General features: G+C 43.1%; 5 protein-coding genes across 5 annotated transcripts; 2 read left to right on the forward strand and 3 right to left on the reverse strand.

Annotated features, from left to right (window-relative positions):
• Positions 1-5,227: 5,227 nt before the first annotated feature.
• On the reverse strand, positions 5,228-6,157 carry LOC139464727 (uncharacterized). The gene has a single exon (XM_071246242.1). The coding sequence runs from the start codon at positions 6,155-6,157 to the stop codon at positions 5,228-5,230; it is 930 nt and encodes a 309-aa protein (XP_071102343.1).
• Positions 6,158-8,202: 2,045 nt separating this feature from the next.
• LOC139464728 (protein TsetseEP-like) lies at positions 8,203-9,128 on the forward strand. Its single transcript, XM_071246243.1, has 2 exons — positions 8,203-8,452; positions 8,845-9,128. The coding sequence occupies exons 1-2, from the start codon at positions 8,203-8,205 to the stop codon at positions 9,126-9,128; spliced, it is 534 nt and encodes a 177-aa protein (XP_071102344.1).
• A 2,578-nt stretch (positions 9,129-11,706) lies between these two features.
• LOC139464562 (uncharacterized) lies at positions 11,707-12,621 on the reverse strand. The gene has a single exon (XM_071246084.1). The coding sequence runs from the start codon at positions 12,619-12,621 to the stop codon at positions 11,707-11,709; it is 915 nt and encodes a 304-aa protein (XP_071102185.1).
• Positions 12,622-15,364: 2,743 nt separating this feature from the next.
• Positions 15,365-17,586, reverse strand: LOC139464729 (dynein heavy chain-like). The gene is made up of 2 exons (XM_071246244.1): positions 17,581-17,586; positions 15,365-16,132 (listed from the first exon to the last, which is right to left on the reverse strand). The coding sequence occupies exons 1-2, from the start codon at positions 17,584-17,586 to the stop codon at positions 15,365-15,367; spliced, it is 774 nt and encodes a 257-aa protein (XP_071102345.1).
• Positions 17,587-17,658: 72 nt separating this feature from the next.
• Positions 17,659-19,167, forward strand: LOC139464730 (uncharacterized transmembrane protein DDB_G0289901-like). Its single transcript, XM_071246245.1, has one exon. It carries the CDS (start codon positions 17,659-17,661, stop codon positions 19,165-19,167), a length of 1,509 nt encoding a protein of 502 aa, XP_071102346.1.
• Positions 19,168-20,295: the final 1,128 nt, after the last annotated feature.

Raw genomic sequence — 20,295 nt, forward strand, 5'->3', positions numbered from 1 at the left:
ATTTTGGACTGACTGACCAAGTGAGAATGGCTGACCACTGATCGGACTCGGGTTATATCCACGGCTGTCGAGGTGCGGGGTCATAAATCTGTCCTAGGTGTGGGTCTTCCTCTTTCCTCCGTGACGTCAGAACCTAATTACCAGATGATTGTCCCAATTAAGCCTTGAGGTTATGTTAATGTAGGCTCACTCTATTTGTACCCATCCTTACAACATACCTATAGTTAAGTGGCCGACCCCATTTGTTTGCTAATGAATTCACAAGGCAGCACTTTCTTTACACTAACATATAGTCCCTGAAATAAAGTTTTTGTATACGTTTGAATAAAAATAATAAAATACCCGTCGAGCATGAAGGTCGTTTTCTTATGAAATCACATTAATAACTTGTTCTTATTATTTATATTATTTAGAAAATATTAATCTGAAGAGCTAAATAGGATGAGTATAGGCTAGAGAAGGGGAAGAGTGGAATGAAGATCAAATATGTATTAAATATACCTAATGTGACCTGTAAGAGAGATTACACTTTCTTATGTAAGCCGCCTTTTTTCTATCTGATCCATATTTTCAATATATCAATGATTTCGGTTATTTCATTGTACACCTGAGGACCAATTATTTTTTTCAAGCATTTTCAGTAATGGAATATTTCTTTCTAGCACCCTCACGAGTTATCATTATCATTAGGCTGTATGGATATAATGAAGATACCTACCTATTTGATAACATGCTGTATGAATATAATGAAGATATCTTCCTATTTGATAACATGCTGTACGAATATAATGAAGATATCTACCTATTTGATAACATGCTGTATGAATATAATGAAGATATCCACCTATATGATAACATGATGTACGAATATAATGAAGATATCTACCTATTTGATAACATGCTGTATGAATATAATGAAGATATCCACCTATATGATAACATGCTGTACGAATATAATGAAGATATCTACCTATTTGATAACATGCTGTATGAATATAATGAAGATATCCACCTATATGATAACATGATGTACGAATATAATGAAGATATCTACCAATTTGATAACATGTTGTATGGATATAATGAAGATATCTACCTATTTAGTAAGATGCTGTATGAATATAATGAAGATATCTACCTATATGATAACATGCTGTATGAATATAATGAAGATATCTACCTATATGATAACATGTTGTATGGATATAATGAAGATATCTACCTATTTGATAACATGCTGTATGAGTATAATGAAGACATCTACCTATATGATAACATGATGTATGAATATAATGAAGATATCTACCTATTTGATAACATGCTTTTTGAATATAATGAAGATATCTACCTTTATGGTAACATGCTGTATGGATAAAATGAAGATATCAATCTCATTAAAATCAGATCTTAGTTCTCGCTGCCGCTAAACAAAGATCTGAGGACATCCCATTACGGGTCACGTCAGAACGACCTTTCGCGAACCTTGACCGACCACTGAAATGACTAACAAGAAGTCTGTATGTTGTATGGATATAATGAAGATATCCACCTAAATGATAACATGTTGTATGGGTATAATGAAGATATCTACCTATATGATAACATGTTGTATGGATATAATGAAGATATCCACCTAGATGATAACATGTTGTATGGGTATAATGAAGATACCTACCTATATGGTAACATGTTGTATGGATATAATGAAGATATCCACCTAAATGATAACATGCTGTATGGATATAATGAAGATACCTACCTATATGATAACATGTTGTATGGATATAATGAAGATATCTACCTATATGGTAACATGTTGTATGGATATAATGAAGATACCTACCTATATGATAACATGCTGTATGGGTATAATGAAGATATCTACCTATATGATAACATGCTGTATGGATATAATGAAGATATCTACCTATATGGTAACATGCTGTATCTGTAATGCCTACCTGTATTGCAACGTGTTGTATGGATAGAAGGACAATGCCTACCTGTATTGTAACGTGGTGTATGGAGAGAAGGACAATACCTACCTGTATTGTAACGTGGTGTATGGAGAGAACGACAATGCCTACCTATATTGTAATGTGTTGTATGGACAGAAGGAATATACCTACCTGTATTGTAACATGTTGTAGGGAGAGAAGGAATATGCCTACCTGTATTGTAACGTGGTGTATGGACAGAAGGAATATACTTACCTGTATTGTAACGTGGTGTATGGACAGAAGGAATATACCTCCCTGTATTGTAACGTGGTGTATGGAGAGAAGGAATATACCTACCTGTATTGTAACGTGGTGTATGGACAGAAGGAATATACCTACCTGTATTGTAACATGGTGTATGGACAGAAGGAATATACCTACCTGTATTGTAACGTGTTGTAGGGAGAGAAGGAATATACCTACTTGTATTGTAACGTGGTGTATGGACAGAAGGAATATACCTACCTGTATTGTAACGTGGTGTATGGACAGAAGGAATATACCTCCCTGTATTGTAACGTGGTGTATGGAGAGAAGGAATATACCTACCTGTATTGTAACGTGGTGTATGGACAGAAGGAATATACCTACCTGTATTGTAACATGGTGTATGGACAGAAGGAATATACCTACCTGTATTGTAACGTGTTGTAGGGAGAGAAGGAATATACCTACCTGTATTTTAACGTGTTGTAGGGAGAGAAGGAATATACCTACCTGTATCGTAACGTGGTGTATGGAGAGAAGGAATATACCTACCTGTATTGTAACGTGGTGTATAGATAGAAGGACAATGCCTACCTGTATTTTAACGTGGTGTATGGAGGGAAGGAATATACCTACCTGTATTTTAACGTGTTGTATAGATAGAAGGACAATGCCTACCTGTATTGTAACGTGGTGTATGGACAGAAGGAATATACCTACCTGTATTGTAACGTGTTGTATAGATAGAAGGACAATGCCTACCTGTATTTTAACGTGGTGTATGGAGAGAAGGACAATGCCTACCTGTATTGTAACGTGGTGTATGGACAGAAGGAATATACCTACCTGTATTGTAACGTGGTGTATGGAGAGAAGGAATATACATACCTGTATTGTAACGTGTTGTATAGATAGAAGGACAATGCCTACCTGTATTTTAACGTGGTGTATGGAGGGAAGGAATATACCTACCTGTATTGTAACGTGGTGTATGGAGAGAAGGACAATGCCTACCTGTATTGTAACGTGGTGTATGGACAGAAGGAATATACCTAGCTGTATTGTATCGTGGTGTATGGAGAGAAGGACAATGCCTACCTGTATTGTAACGTGGTGTATGGAGAAAAGGACAATGTCTACCTGTATTGTAACGTGGTGTATGGAGGGAAGGAATATACCTACCTGTATTGTAACGTGGTGTATGGAGAGAAGGACAATGCCTCCCTGTATTTTAACGTGGTGTATGGAGGGAGGGAATATACCTACCTGTATTGTAACGTGGTGTATACATAGAAGGACAATGCCTCCCTGTATTGTAACGTGGTGTATGGAGAGAAGGAATATACCTACCTGTATTGTAACGTGGTGTATAGACAGAAGGAATATACCTACCTGTATTGTAACGTGGTGTATGGAGAGAAGGACAATGCCTACCTGTATTGTAACGTGGTGTATGGAGAAAAGGACAATGCCTACTTGTATTGTAACGTGGTGTATGGAGAAAAGGACAATGCCTACCTGTATTGTAACGTGGTGTATGGACAGAAGGAATATACCTACCTGTATTGTAACGTGGTGTATGGAGAGAAGGACAATGCCCCCCGTATTGTAACGTGTTGTATGGACAGAAGGACAATGCCTCCCTGTATTGTAACGTGTTGTATGGACAGAAGGAATAAACCTACCTGTATTGTAACGTGGTGTATGGAGAGAAGGAATATACCTACTTGTATTGTAACGTGTTGTATAGATAGAAGGACAATGCCTACCTGTATTTTAACGTGGTGTATGGAGGGAAGGAATATACCTACTTGTATTGTAACGTGTTGTGTGGATACAAGGACACTACCTACCTATATGGAAACAGCTTATATTTTTGTACCTGGGTGTTTCGTAATTTCCTGTTCGAAGAGGCTATCAAATTCTTTCATGTTTCGTTTGTAAATGGCGAAATTAAAACGGGTTGTACAAAGCCGTCTTTAAACTATCATTAACTAATAGCACTTTAAGTATATAATTTTCATTACCGCGTAATTCAATTAGAGTATTCCTCCATCATGTTCCATACAATTTCGTATTAGCAAACAAATAAGTTTGTGCAACGCAGAAAGTTTCAACTTCAGACCCCTGTATTTTATCAACGTATTAGCGCATATTATTAGGCATGTGTGGATTATTAAATGGTAGATAAATGGTACTTCAAAACCCCCATTAATGTAATGACCCGTTATGGTGTTATTGAAAGTTTGATAGAGAGAGAGAGAGAGAGAGAGAGAGAGAGAGAGAGAGAGAGAGAGAGAGAGAGAGAGAGAGAGAGAGAGAGAGAGGCCAAGTAACAAAATCCCATGTTTTGGGATGATACCAAAGTTGGGTAACGCTGCTTTAAAAAGTATTTCAGTTATAACACTGAGTATAATCCCATCATAGTTACTGAAAGTGAAGTATTGTTCAAGGTCATTACAAATAATGAGTGAGTGCGTCGGGTTTAACGCGGCTTTTAACACTAGTCCAGTTATATCACGGAGTGTCAGCTTAATGTGGGAGGAAAGCCCGAAGTGATGCAGGTGTCAGACGTTTACCACTTCGGTGAAATCCACGAGCACGGGTATGGTGCTGACAAACCTAGAAACATAATCGGGGCGAACTTGAGTTCGAACACACGATCGTAGTTTTCTGGCGTGCACAAGGAACGCAACTCTGCACATAGAATGGCACCGTTTTTGACGAATGGCCACTCGTTGGGACAACAAGAAACACTGTATTCAGGGATAATATATTTACTGACAAAACCATAAAGTCATACACATCAGTGCAAATGTTTATCAAACATAATAATGCACTTAGTCTTCAGCATTACAACATAACTACCAACGCATTATTGGCTATAAATAGTTTTACAGAAGAGGAAACCATAAATAAATTTAAAAAATTAAACGTTTTATGGTATCAATAAATAAAATATATTTGAAGGGATGACATTTTTAAATTTAAGGGACTGTTTGAGACTGTAAGAGAACATTTCAAAACCCTAGTCCGCCCATGTTAGGGGAGCCAGCGTTGTTTGAGGGGAGTCCACCTTGACCAAATCCTCCGTTCAGTCCTGAAGGGAGTCCCTGGTTCATTCCCTGAGACTGTCCGCCGCCCATTCCCTGGTTGAATCCACCTCCCAAACCGTTGTTGCTACCTGGGTTCTGCATGCCGAGAAGTCCCTGGCCGAAGAGCTGGTTCTGGGCTGTGAAAGAGGTGGTAGCAGGCTGACTGTCGAAGCCGATCTTGCAGCACAGAGGGATGACGTCCATGCAGGTGGAGCCAGAGATCTGGTGAGAGGGACACAGAGCCAGTCCACGGCCGGTCAGCTCCTCGAAGGACAGGTTCTCCACGGTCTCAGAGGAGGTGGCGGTCTGTCCTTGGTAGATGGTGACGGGGGTGCCCACGATGCCGCGGGGAGTACGGGACTGGCTCCACCAGGTACGGTCGGTCAGGATGTCGCCGAGAGCACGACTGGAACACACTTCTTCAGTGCGGGAGAATTCAGTGACGACCAACTGGAACTGACCTTGGAGTGTTGAAGCAGGGTTGGAAGCGATGACAGTTGAGAGACGCAGACTTCGGGATCCACCGAATCGGTTAAACATGGGGTTGTTGAAGTTGTTGTTGTTGTTGCCAAGGCTGAAGGTGACCCTCATGTCATCACCGTTGGAGTTCTTGGCGATACAGGTCTGGTACAGGGTGTTGTCTTGCACACTGGGTCTCAACGGTTGGAAGAGATTGTTCCCCCACCCTCCAGCTTGACCTTGACCCATGCCAAACGCACCGCCACCTAATCCTCCAAGTTGACCCATACCCTGACCTTGACCCTGACCTTGACCCATGCCCCACCACTGAGCACACACCTGGTGAGAGGCGAGCCCCAACACCACACACACAGCGACGACGAGTTGATGGACCATGGTTATTCTGGACTGACTGGCCAAGTGAGAATGGCTGAGCACTGATCAGACGCGGGTTATATCCACGGCTGTCGAGGTGCGGGGTCATAAATCTGTCCTAGGTGTGGGCCTTCCTCCTACAACAGCGTGACGTCAGAACCTAATTACCAGCTGATTGTTGCACTACACCCTTAAGGCGACTGTCGTAACTTGTCCCACTGAGTATATTCTGTGTTCAACGAAGCGTGTACCATCAAACGCCATCTCAAATATGGAAAAACTACTATGTTAATATATTTTCTTAGGCTCTCGTGAAATAATAATATTACTTTTATCAAATCAGAACGCGACAGGGACCTTAAAAGAAAGACGTGTGTTAAGAAAAAACAACGTAAAAGAGTATTATGTATGAGATACCTGAAACCAAATTGTTAAAAAAGGGAAAAGAAAGAAAATGCCAATCGACTGCTCATTAGTGGTAACTTAATAGAGGAGAATGTCCGAGTAACTCATTATAATTATGGGCCTGTGAATATCCGGGGTAGAATAGGTCTTCAGCAACCCATGCTTGAGATAAGGGCAACTATACTTGGTGTAATGGGGTGACTAACGGGATCGGGTGGTCAGACTCGCTGACTTTGTTGATGCATGTCATCGTATTCCAATTGCGTGGATCGATGCTCATGATGTCAATCATTGGATTATCCGGTCCAAACTCGATTATTTGCAGAGCGCCGTCTGATAGCTGGAATATTGCTGAGTGCAGCGTTAAACAGCAAAGAAACAAACATTATTATCATGGAATGGAGAGTTACGAGGATATTCCCTTATAAAACACATCCCTGATTTCAGACTTTGAGAAAAGATTCCTCTTGTGGAATATATTAAAATATTAAACCAGAATTTTGGTAGTTTGTGTATTTATACTGTGTGAGTCACCCTTTCGTGCTGCACGAGAAATGTGTTCTCTGACGCTGTTTCACGTGCGTCAAGCTTCGTCGCAAGCTAACCTTTACCATGCATTTTGCACGGCTCTTTAAAATCACATGGGGCCCTAAACCAGTGTTTTATCAATTGCATACCCATTTTGAATGAGTGTAGACGGGTATCATAAGAAATATAGAGCCCAGAACAACAATATCTATATATTTTTCGGATTTTTAGTTTTTCTCGGCAAAGTTTTTGTTTAATTGTTTCGACATGATTTTCGGTAAATACTCCTCAAAAAAAGAAACGCACATGTAGTATGTAGTTCATTTAACCTGACTACAAAAAAGATCCGGTATATAAACGCAGCCACTGTCGATTTGCAATGTCTTAAACGGCATCGTTTTCACACTTGTTCAAAAATGTCATGGAGGAAAACAGTAAAGCAAAATGCATGTGCAAGTTATGGCATTCATAACTCGTGGTAGTGGTGATGAAAAGGCAAGCATAAGCCAATAATTTGTCATTCAATTATCAACATTTTTCAAGTTCGAAAATGCCGAGACTGAGCGCTGCCGATAAGTCGTATCCAAATAGGGGATCGCAGACTTCTGTTGCACGCCACTTCAAAGTCCACCACAACACCATTTGCAGCCTTTGTGACCGATACACACAGTTCAATTCAACTGCACATCGTCCGAGAACCGGTCGACCAAGAGTTACCACCCCTGCACAAGATCGCTACACTCGACTGTTCCACCCACGTCATCGCATTGTCACAGCTACAGAGACTGCAGGACGCATCCCTGGTGTTAGGAGGATATCGAACCAGACTGTCAGGAACCATCTTCGCGAGGCTGGAATCCGACCCAGCAGACCAGTTATCGTCCTTGTTTAGCAACATGTCCATCGACAGCGACGCTTGCGTTGGTGCCATACCTTACAGCCTTGGAATTTGAGTAACTGAAGACGAGTGTGGTTTAGCGATGAATCTCGATTTCCTCTTCACGAAATGAGTGTTTTGCCCCACATTGTGTACGTGAATTCAACACATTCGGTGGCGGTAGTGTCATGGTGTGGGGGCCATATCCTACACCACGAGATTTGTGGTTCAGGGGAATTTGACAGCAAATCGCTACATGAATCAAATTCTTCAACCTCACCTTCTTCCAATCATTGACCGCCAGAGGGAGCTGTTTCAACAGGACAAAGCTCGGCAGCACACAGCTCGTGTCACGGTAGACTACCTTCATAATGCCAACATCAACGCCTTGCCCTGGCCTTCGAGATCTTCAGATCTCAACCCAATCGAACACCTCTGGGATGAACTCCCACAACTGTCCAACGCGTTACAAGCAGAATGGCGCAGAATTCCGCAGGACAGAATTCGTACACTTATCCAGTCAGTGCCGAGGAGATGCAGAACCGTGATTGCTGCCCGGGGCGGTCACACGAGATACTGAGTTAAGCGCAACCTCGTGGCCTTATGTGACATGACAATGAACAGTTTTCAATACCTTTGTACAACGACAACATGTGACTATCGAGCACCAACATTTCATATTCGTATCTATGATATTAAATTAAATATATTGACTTTATTAGGTACAATAAATCTACTAAAAATCTACCAGCGCGTTTCTTTTTTTTGAAGAGTGTATGTAACGGCAATATTTCCGCCCGTAACCCCTGCTTTGAATTTCGCCTGGGTAAGGACATCCTTACCCGAATCCGAAAACCAACCGAAAACCAACCCCATCCAGAACCAAAACCCCATCCAGATCCAGATCCAGATCCAGAACTAGAACCAGATCCAGAACCAGATCCAGAACCAGAACCAGAACCAGAACCAGAACCAGATCAAGATCCAAATCAGATCCAGAGCCAGAGCCAGAGCCAGAGCCAGAGCCAGAACCAGATTCAGATCAGATCCAGATCCAGATCAAGATCAAGATCCAGAACCAGGACAGATCCAGAACCAGAACCAGATCCAGATCAAGATCCAGAACCAGGACAGATCCAGAACCAGAACCAGAACCAGATTCAGAACCAGAACCAGAACTAGATCCAGATCCAGATCCAGATCCAGAACCAGAACAAGAACCATACATATGTTTTAATACTTCAAGTCAGGGCTTATGATTTAAAACAAATTCGAAGCACGTGTTACAGACGGAAGTATTTGCTATATAAAATGTTGTATCATTGACAAAAATGTGTCGATTCCCGAAAATTTATGTATAGTTTAAACAATAGAATGACGTCACACATGTGTTTGAAAAGTCGTTCGTTGGCATAGCGGACAAATAGAGAGAAACTTTCGATATGTATTAATGTGCAATGTTTCTCACGGATACTGATGATATGAGGATCTATTCTTAATTTTAAGATCTGGATCAGACTAACAGCCTGACAGTCTCTGAAATGAACATATCTTACAGCAAAAAATCCCTGTTGTTAAATCATCTTAATTAATATATATCAAAAGAAACCCAGAGACTCTCTTCATTTTCAGACACAACAGTAATCTAGAATTGCATTGTCTGTATCGGATATATTTGTACCAGGGTCTGTATGACAGACTAGATCTGGATAGATACCAATATCTACCAGTAAGGAACAGTTTTACCAAAGCTACAATTTCCTTATTCAGTAAGATCCTTTTTAACATTTTCTTTTTTCCTTCATGCGTGAAGAAGTAGTGAGTGAGTGAGTGAGTGAGTTGGGTTTAACGCCGCTTTTATCAGTATTCCAGTTATATCACGGCGTGTCAGCTTAATGTGGGAGGAAAGTCCCAAGTGATGCAGGTCTTAGACGTTTACCACTTCGGTGAAACCCACAGTGGTTTCTGGCGTGCCCAAGGGACGCAACTCTGCACAGCGAATCGCGGCGCCTTAGACGACCGGCCCCCCCCTTAGACCCCCTCCCCGTGAAGAAGTAATGCAAGGGATGCTCGCCCTTTTCGAGGGCGCCTGGTGTCATCACTGGTTTTCGGAACCCTTGAAAATCCGGATTAGAATAGGTCTTCTGCAGCCCATGCTTGTCTTAAAAGGCGCTTACGCCTGTCGTAAGTGGAGACTAACGGGATCGGGTGGTCAGGCCCTTTGACTTTGTTGATGCATGTCATCGTATTCCAATTGCGATGATAGATCCTTGTTTTAGCGCCGTAATACCGTTTAGCGCCGCCAGTGTAACAACAAGAAACATCTTTTAACGTCTTTTGGTATGACGCGGCCATGGATCGAACCCCGACCTTCCACTCTCCTGGCAGGCGCTCCACCACTTGACCACATTGGCGGTCAAAAGCGTATAAACTAAGGATAGTATGAATATTTGATTAATATGGTCTGGTATGCGTGGAAGCTGTGATCTCACTCCTTGTCAACGATTCTTTCAGCCGGAACTTTGTTAATCCTGAAGATTTCCCAGGAAACGGTGCCGTCCAGATTAACAAGGTGCCGCTGTGTGCCAAAAGGTCAAGACTCGCCAAAGAGAAACTCAAGCATACATATTTCATCTGCAGCTTTTGTTACAGACTTTAGTAACATCTTAGGGGCGGTGCGGTAGCCTAGTGGTTTAAGCGTTCGCTCGTCACGCCGAAGACCCAGGTTCGATTCCCGACATGGGTACAATGTGTGAAGCCCATCTCTGGTGTCCCCCGACGTGATATTGCTGAAGTATTGCTAAAAGTGGCGTAAAACCATACTCACTCACTCACTCACTCACAAGCAACATCTTATAACGATCATCAGTGCCCATTCAACCGTGGTCAATGGCTTCCGTCCTGTTTTAGTTAAATGGTACAGAAGACTTTAGAATATATTTGATTACATATTATTCTTGGAATGGAACATCGTTCGCATTGTGCACCAATTATGGGAGTGCGTGAGTATGGTTTTACGCCGCTTTTAGCAATATTCCAGCAATATACGTCGGGGGACTGCAGAAATGAGCTTCACACATTGTACCCATGTCAGGAATCAAACCCGGGTCTTCGGCGTGACGAACGAACGCATTAACCGCTAGGCTACCCGACTGCCCCGCACCAAATATGGACATATATACCACGTGACTGAAGGATGAGAACCAACATATATAAAGAGAGATGCGTTTATTAAGAAAACAGTTGCGTACACACAATGATTATGAGATTATGAACAGCATTGCCGTTATATGATGGCGTGTCCGCTTGACATGGGAGGAAAGTACAATGGGATGCAGGTCCTACATTTATATCACTTTGCTCAAGCCCGTGAACACAAGTATAATAATGAGGGTGAATCTGGGATTCGAACTCAAGAGCACCGGATTCTGGGACGACTAAGTTAGGCAACTCTGCATAGCGAATTACGGAGCCTTATACGGCTGGACCACCCGTTCCTAACATGTAATGGCATTTAAGCATTTGAGCAATCGTAATGATAAATAAATTAATATGCTAAATGAATGCTCAATAAATATCTTAATGACTAAAATTCTATTGACAAGCCTACATAAGTCCAGTCTAGAAGGAGAGTCGCATGTTTTGAGTCGCAAGAATTCGTAGTGAGTGATAGATTCATTGACAATAAATTAATATGGTACATGAATGATAAATATTGAAAGTTATTGAAAGTCTATTGACTAGTCTACATAAGTCTAGTCTAGAATGCGAGTCGCATGTTTGGGGAGCCAGCGTTGTTTGAGGGGAGTCCACCTTGACCAAATCCTCCGTTCAGTCCTGAAGGGAGTCCCTGGTTCATTCCCTGAGACTGTCCGCCGCCCATTCCTTGGTTGAATCCACCTCCCAAACCGTTGTTGCTACCTGGGTTCTGCATGCCGAGAAGTCCCTGGCCGAAGAGCTGGTTCTGGGCTGTGAAAGAGGTGGTAGCAGGCTGACTGTCGAAGCCGATCTTGCAGCACAGAGGGATGACGTCCATGCAGGTGGAGCCAGAGATCTGGTGAGAGGGACACAGAGCCAGTCCACGGCCGGTCAGCTCCTCGAAGGACAGGTTCTCCACGGTCTCAGAGGAGGTGGCGGTCTGTCCTTGGTAGATGGTGACGGGGGTGCCCACGATGCCGCGGGGAGTACGGGACTGGCTCCACCAGGTACGGTCGGTCAGGATGTCGCCGAGAGCACGACTGGAACACACTTCTTCAGTGCGGGAGAATTCAGTGACGACCAACTGGAACTGACCTTGGAGAGTTGAAGCAGGGTTGGAGGCGATGACAGCTGAGAGACGTAGGCTACGGGCTCCACCGAATCGGTTAAACATGAGGTTGTTGAAGTTGTTGTTGTTGTTGCCAAGGCTGAAGGTGACCCTCATGTCATCGCCGTTGGAGTTCTTGGCGATACAGGTCTGGTACAGGGTGTTGTCTTGTACACTGGGTCTCAACGGTTGGAAGAGATTGTTCCCCCACCCTCCAGCTTGACCTTGACCCATGCCACCTAATCCTCCAAGTTGACCCATACCCTGACCTTGACCCTGACCTTGACCCATGCCCCACCACTGAGCACACACCTGGTGAGAGGCGAGCCCCAACACCACACACACAGCGACGACGAGTTGATGGACCATGGTTATTCTGGACTGACTGAGCGAGTGAGAATGGCTGACCACTGATCGGACTCGGGTTATATCTACGGCTGTCGAGGTGCGGGGTCATAAATCTGTCCTAGGTGTGGGCCTTCCTCCTGCAACAGCGTGACATCAGAACCTAATTACCAGCTGATTGCCATTGTGAAGCCTTTAGGCTGTATTGTATCTCTTGAAGCTTAACTTTCACTGCATCAAGACTGGCAAACTCACTTATTCCTCTTGAGAAATTTTTAGAAAACATACGAGGAATATCGGATTATCTGTCCTGAGTTAATACATTTTGTAATTTCCGAGTTCTTACGAGGAAGTTTTTACTTTAATTCAAGTGGTTCAGAAATCCGTAAATCGTTGCTGCGAGTAGGTGAGTGAGTGAGGTTTTACGCCGCTTTTAGCAATATTCTAGCAATATCACGGCGGGGCTTACCACAAGTAGGCTTCACACATTGTACCCATTTTGGGAATCGTACCCGGGTCTTCGGCGTGACGAGCGAACGCTTTAACCACTAGGCTACCCGACCGCCCCTGTTGCCTGTTGGTTATTCTTTATGTTACCTATAGACTATTTATCAAATGTAGACAAAAGTGGCTTTCCTTAGCCCAAGTGGAATCATCAGCTGAATCCGTGATGTAATGAACAATGCATGACGTCACATGCAATGGCGTCACCTTGCTACAATACATTCATATGACGTCATTTTGTTATTGTCCTCTTCGCAAACAACAAGAACAGTCGATATTAAGGACTTTTTACACAGAATTAATGCTCCAATCTCAAATCCTCAACAATATAAACATCTAGAACGGACAATATGTGTGAAAGAATTATCCAAGGCAATAAAAGACATTAGAAAAGAATGTCTGACATCATTGTCATTCCAGGTTAATCTTTGGGGAGATTTTTGAAAAGATTGTTGGACATGGGTTCACAAATACATGACTAAATCCTTCAATAACAACAACTTACATATTACAATGGAGGTGAGTGAGTGAATATGGTTTTACGCCGTTTTTAGCAATACTCCAGCAATATCCCGTCGGGGGACACCAGAAATGTGCTGCAGACATTGTACCTATGTGGGTAATAGAAACCGGGTCTTTGGCGTGACGATCGAACGCTTTAACCACTTGACTAACCCACCGCCCAATATATCTATTACATTTAACAGGGATGTGATCACTAGTATTAAAAAGGCAGACACAGATCAATATTGCAAACTTGGCGACTCAATACTCTCAGTATAAGATCGTCAGTGCTTGTTTTACTAGAAGACTTAAAATTGTTTTACGCCGTCATATAACTGGAATATTGGTGAGTGCGGCGTTAAACAACAAACAAACATACAAAACAAAACAGGTTTCATGATCCAGGATTTATTATTGACTTGATACTGCAATGTTGATGAAATATTTCTGACAGCAGCATTAAACATACTCATATATTTACAGGCTGCAACAGGGGTTATCTAGAGCGGTTCAGAGGTTCTTATTCAGTCTGCAGCAAATGTCCATCAAAATTCTCAAATTGGAATTTCCCAATTCCTGTTGATATAGTTATGTCTAATATTATGACTTTGTAGAGGTTACGATCTCACTAAAATCAGATCTTAGTTCTCGCTACCGCCGAACAAAGATCTGAGGACATCCCATTACGGGTCACGTCAGAACGACCTTGCGCGAACTTTGACCGACCAATTGAATGACCAATCAGAAGGCAGCTTTCTCGTGCTTTACGGCACTAATTTCAAATTGGCGACTTCACTTTGAAACATATTTTGACAAATTCCGATTAAAAATTTGAAACCTGAACCAAAAACATTCTGGAATGGCTAATAGATGGTCTAGATTGTAAGGAATCAGTCGTTAAACCCATAACTATCGTTCGGTATACCCCATGTTAAAGTTTTCGAGGTTGTATGATTAGAAATCACATTCCGACTGTCACTTTCATAATGTGGTAAGCGACGCACTGATTGGTTGGATAAAAGGTCAGTCTGACGTGACCCCTAATGGGATGTCTTCAGATCTTTGTTTAGCGGTAGCGAGAAGTAAGGTCTGATTTTAATGAGATTGTAGAGGTTACCGTATTTCACTGATAACAGGCCCAATAAAGAAGAGGGGGTTTTAATATATAGTTTTACATTAGCACACTGAATGCAATGTTTAAATACCTCAGAATTTTAGAAAATAAAGGTTGATCAAATTAAGATTGTTTTAGATATTTTAGTTTATGGTAGATATTCCAGGTAGATGTATTAGTGATGCCATTTGAAATGTATGTGATTTTACCTTTTAGACAAAAGAGAACGATAAGCCGGGTATGTCATTACTTATAGACTTTGAAAGGGCGTTCGACTTAATCTAAAAAGATACAGATAAAAGTTCTCGAAGGGTTAGGATTGGATATTATATACAATTCAAATATTGGTCACATTGATATTGCATCCCAAATGCGTAGGCCGATGCTCATGATGTCAATCAGTGGATTGTCCTATCCAGATTCGATTATTTACAGATCGTCGTCATATAGCTGGAATAAGGTTGAGTGCGGTGTTAAACAACAAACGAACAAACAAACGTATAATGATTGACAACGCAACTTCTTGTATTACACAAAACAGCCACTTCCCATCTTTTTGGTGAACTGATGGGGTCGCCAGCAGGTGGTCCAGTTTCGCCTTATGTATTATTCATTTATTTTGGTAGAGGTAGATAACACTGACGATCAGAGGTAGATGATACTGACGACGTAGGAGTACATAACACTGATGATGTAGAGGTAGATAACACTGACGATGTAGGAGTAGATAACTAGGACGATGCATTGGTAGATAGCACTGACGATGTAGGAGTAGATAACACTGACGATGGAGTGGTAGATAACACTGACGATGTAGGAGTAGATAACTAGGACGATGCAGTGGTAGATAACACTGACGATGCATAGGAAGATAACACTGACGATGTAGGAGTAGATAACACTGACGATGTAGGAGTAGATAACACTGACGATGTAGGTGTAGATAACACTGACGATGGAGTGATAGATAACACTGACGATGTAGGTGTAGATAACACTGACGATGCATAGGAAGATAACACTGACGATGTAGGAGTAGATAACACCGGCGATAATGTGGTAGATGACACTGACGATGCGGTGGTAAATGACACTGACGATGAAGTGGTAGATGACACTGAAGATGAAGTGGTAGATGACACTGAAGATGAAGTGGTAGATGACACTGACGATGAAGTGGTAGGTGACACTGGCGATGAAGTGGTAGATAACACTGACGATGAAGTGGTAGGTGACACTGAGGATGCAGTGGTACATGACACTGACGATGCAGTGGTAGATGACACTGACGATGCAGTGGTAGATAACACTGACGATGAATTGGTAGATGACACCGATGATGCAGGGGTAAAGTAAAGGAGTTTCTATGAAGTCATTCAATCCTGCTTCTTTATTAGTATTGCTCACTCTTCCCTATAGATGACAGGTTATTATCATCGTGAGAGGTTCTCTACAAAATCGAGGCGGTCGGGTAGCCTAGTGGTTAAAGCGTTCGCTCGTCACACCGAAGACCCGGGTTCGATTCTTGACATGGGTACAATGTGTGAAGCCCATTTCTGGTGTCCCCCGCCGTGATATTGCTGGAATATTGCTAAAAGCGGCGTAAAACCATACTCACTCCACTCTACAAAATCAGTTCTTTATGCAAGTGCAATTAAATGTCATAATGATAACGAAATTAAATCAATGATGTACATTGATTACGATAATGAACATGACATTATCCGCATGGGGAAACATTACACTTCAAAAGGTTGACGTCTGGGGGAGGGGGGGGGTGGGGGGATGGTCCAGGTCCAATGTGGATCGGGTGGTTACAGTCTGCCCCCGAGTGGAATGTTTATCATTATACTTAGATGACGTATGTCATTGTTCTTGCTACCTGTCATTGGTCCTCCTCACTCGAAATTTCAGGCCGCCGTGACATAGCTGGAATATTCTGTCTGTGGCGTAAAACAACATGAGTAATGAGTAACTGAGTCAGTATTGTTTTACGCCGCTTTTAGCAATATTCCACCAGAAATGGGTTTCATACATTGTACTCATGTGGGAAAAAGGAACCCCGGGCTTTGGCTTGAACGAACGCTTTAACCACTAGGATATCCTACTCAATTCTGAAAGAGAGTTGTTTTGGACGTGAAATAGACCATGCCAAAGCATACAGCATACTATTTATCCTAACCAGTAACTAATATAATATACCAATAACGTCGTACTAGACAAACGGTATCGTATAAGGAAAAAATAATAAAAAGAACAATTATTTCAAATGTTCTTTACAACCGATACCACCATAGTACAGCGACATTATTAAAAATATTTCCCAGTTGCAGATTATGTGTATCAGTGAGCATTAAAAAGAGGTATGTTCGTTGATAAATTTAAACGGTGTTCTATAACCGAGTTTACGCTTAGTATTCTCATCTGGGAGTCTAAGAATATACGTTTCTACTAATCACACACATTTTGACACTTTCAAACAATAAATGGAAACTGACAATATGTCAGTTGATAATAAATGTCGACAATAAAAGTAGGTCAAGTTACATCACAGTCCACTTGTTTTCTTTTTAAGCAGAGTAGTGAATAAATCCAATAAGCGAATCCCCTCCCCGAAAACCCAATGTTGTTCTCTTATATCAGGTTTTGGCTTCCTTTCTTTTGCGAATTCTAGTAATATATTTTCAACCTCAACAGACAGTTGAAAAATCTCCAATTCGGACGCCACCTAACATCACACCCTATTACGATAAGGAAAATGTTTATGGTCCTTGTTTCGTTTGTTACCACGGACGCTCCTTGAACTGGGAAGAAGAACGACGACCCCCCGGGCGATAGGCTGCTGGGGGACTTTCCCACACCTCCATCTGGACAGACATATAACCCGAGACCCACCGGTGTCCGGTCACAAGCACTTGGTCAGTCAGTCTTGAGTCACCATGGTCCATCAAATCGTCGTCGCTCTGTGTGTGGTGATAGGCCTCGCCTCTCAACAGGTATTCGCTCAGTGGTCGGGCATGGATCAGAGTCAGGGTCAAGGTCTTGGTCAAGGTCAGATGGGAGAATTAGGCACAAGTGCGTGGGGCACAAACCAAGGTCAAGGTTTCCGCCAAGGACAAGATCAGTTAGGAGGATGGAACAGCGGTGCGTGGAACATGGGCCAGGGTCAAGGATTTGGTCAAGGTCTGGGTCAAGGCCAAAGTCAGTTTGGAGGATGGGGCGGTGCTTTGGGCATGGGACAAGGAGGAGGATGGGGACAAGCGTCACCTGCTGGTTTAGGAATGGGAGGCATGGGACAAGGAGGAGGATGGGGACAAGCGTCACCTGCTGGTTTAGGAATGGGAGGCATGTTCCAACAGGAACCTAACCAGTATCAGACCTGCATCGCCAAGAACTCAAATGGGGACGAGATGAGAGTCACCTTCAGCAGCAGCAACAACAACCCGTGGTTTGGAAACCAATTTGGCAACGCCTTGCGTCTCACTGCTCGCATCTCCTCCAACCAAGCTGCAACTCTCCAAGGTCAATTCCAGTTGGTCGTCACTGAATTCTCCCGCACTGAGGAGGTGTGTTCCAGCCGTGCTCTCGGCGACATCCTGACCGACCGTACCTGGTGGAGCCAGTCCCGTACTCCCCGCGGCATCGTGGGCACCCCCGTCACCATCAACCAGGGACAGACCGCCACCTCCTCTGAGACCGTGGAGAACCTGGCCTTCGAGGAGCTGACCGGCCGTGGACTGGCTCTGTGTCCCTCTCACCAGATCTTTGGGTCTACCTGCAGGGACGTCATCCCTCTGTGCTGCAAGATCGGCTTCGACAGTCAGCCTGCCACCACACCATTCACCGCCCAGAACCAGCTCTTCGGCCAGGGACTTCTCGGCATGCAGAACCCAGGTAGCAACAACGGTTTGGGAGGCGGTTTCGGCCAGAGGATGCCCGGAGGGATGGGAGGTGTCTTTAATACCGACGTTGGAAGGACCGCAACAATCGACGGTAACATGAACACTGCAGGTGGGCTAGGTTTGAACCAAGGACCTCAAGCAGGTATGAACCAGAGGCTCCCCTCCGGAATGAACGGCGGTATGAACCAGGGACTCCCCTCCGGAATGAACGGCGGTATGAACCAGGGACTCCCCTCCGGAATGAACGGCGGTATGAACCAGGGACTCCCATCCGGAATGAACGGCGGTATGAACCAGGGACTCCCATCCGGAATGAACGGCGGTATGAACCAGGGACTCCCCACCGGAATGAACGGCGGTATGAACCAGGGACTCCCCTCCGGCATGAACGGCGGTATGAACCAGGGACTCCCCTCCGGAATGAACGGCGGTATGAACCAGGGACTCCCCTCCGGAATGAACGGCGGTATGAACCAGGGACTCCCCTCCGGAATGAACGGCGGTATGAACCAGGGACCCCCCTCCGGGTTGAACGGCGGTTTCTAGATTCGGCAATCTAACGGTCATGTTAGACTTTTGATGAAAGTCTACATATCAAATTGATAGCATTTAATCTATCGTTTTGTGGGAATAAAGCTAAATACTATCATTACATTGGTTTTGCTTTTTTCTTATTGTCAGAAATCTGTCAGCTGAGTAACGGCTAAGGGACGCAACTCTGCATACCGACTAGAGGCGCCTGGGGCGACTACATGTCAGTATATATATTTACTTGAGATGCATTGGTTAAGAGAAAGTGTTGATCACATTATCTGTAACTAGGCCTAAATAGAGTTTATCATATAAAGGTTCGTGTTCTCGATGTGAGAGTGAGTGAGTGAGTTGGGTTTAACGCCGCTTTACGGTATTCCAGTTATATCAGCGTGTCAGCTTAATGTGAGAGGAAAGCACGAAGTGATGCAGGCCTCATACGTTTACCACTTCGGTGAAACCCACGAGCACGAGTATGGTGCTGACAAACCTAGAAACATAATCGGAGTCAACCGGGATTCGAACCCATAATCATAGGTTTCTGGCGTGCCCAAGGGACGCAACTCTGCACAACGAATTGCGGCGCCTTAGACGACTTGGCTCCCCGTACGGCGCCTATCGATGTGAGAAACCAATCAAACTTGGTATCACGATCACGAACACATAAATATGAAAATGAGGTCACCTTGTCGGAACTACATTTTTAGTAAGCACTGTACATAGATGCAGGGTTTACTTGCTAAAAGCCTATTATCATAATTTGGGCGGTTCACTCAGTTTGGTTTTAGCAATATTCCAGCAATATCACCTGAAATGGGCTTCACACATTGTACCCATGTCGGGAATCGAACCCGGGTCTTCGGCGTGACGATCGAACGCTTTTACCACTAGGCTACCGTTCGCTTAGGCTTTATATAACGTTGCTATAGTAAATAGCAATATGTCTTAAACTTTGATTTTTTTAAGAATAGCATGATATGATAAAGTGAGTATTTCCCTCGTATGCTTCCGTATCGTAAATATATGTAATATATTACCAATAAACAATATTTATTACCCTCGCCAAAGACTCGCATAATACAATATTTTTATTCCGACCATATAATATTTACTATACAAAACCACTCGACTAATAATATATAT

This window comes from Haliotis cracherodii, unplaced genomic scaffold, assembly GCF_022045235.1.
Source record: "Haliotis cracherodii isolate W230 unplaced genomic scaffold, xgHalCrac1.p SCAF_17, whole genome shotgun sequence".
In the NCBI taxonomy this organism is placed as follows: domain Eukaryota; kingdom Metazoa; phylum Mollusca; class Gastropoda; order Lepetellida; family Haliotidae; genus Haliotis; species Haliotis cracherodii.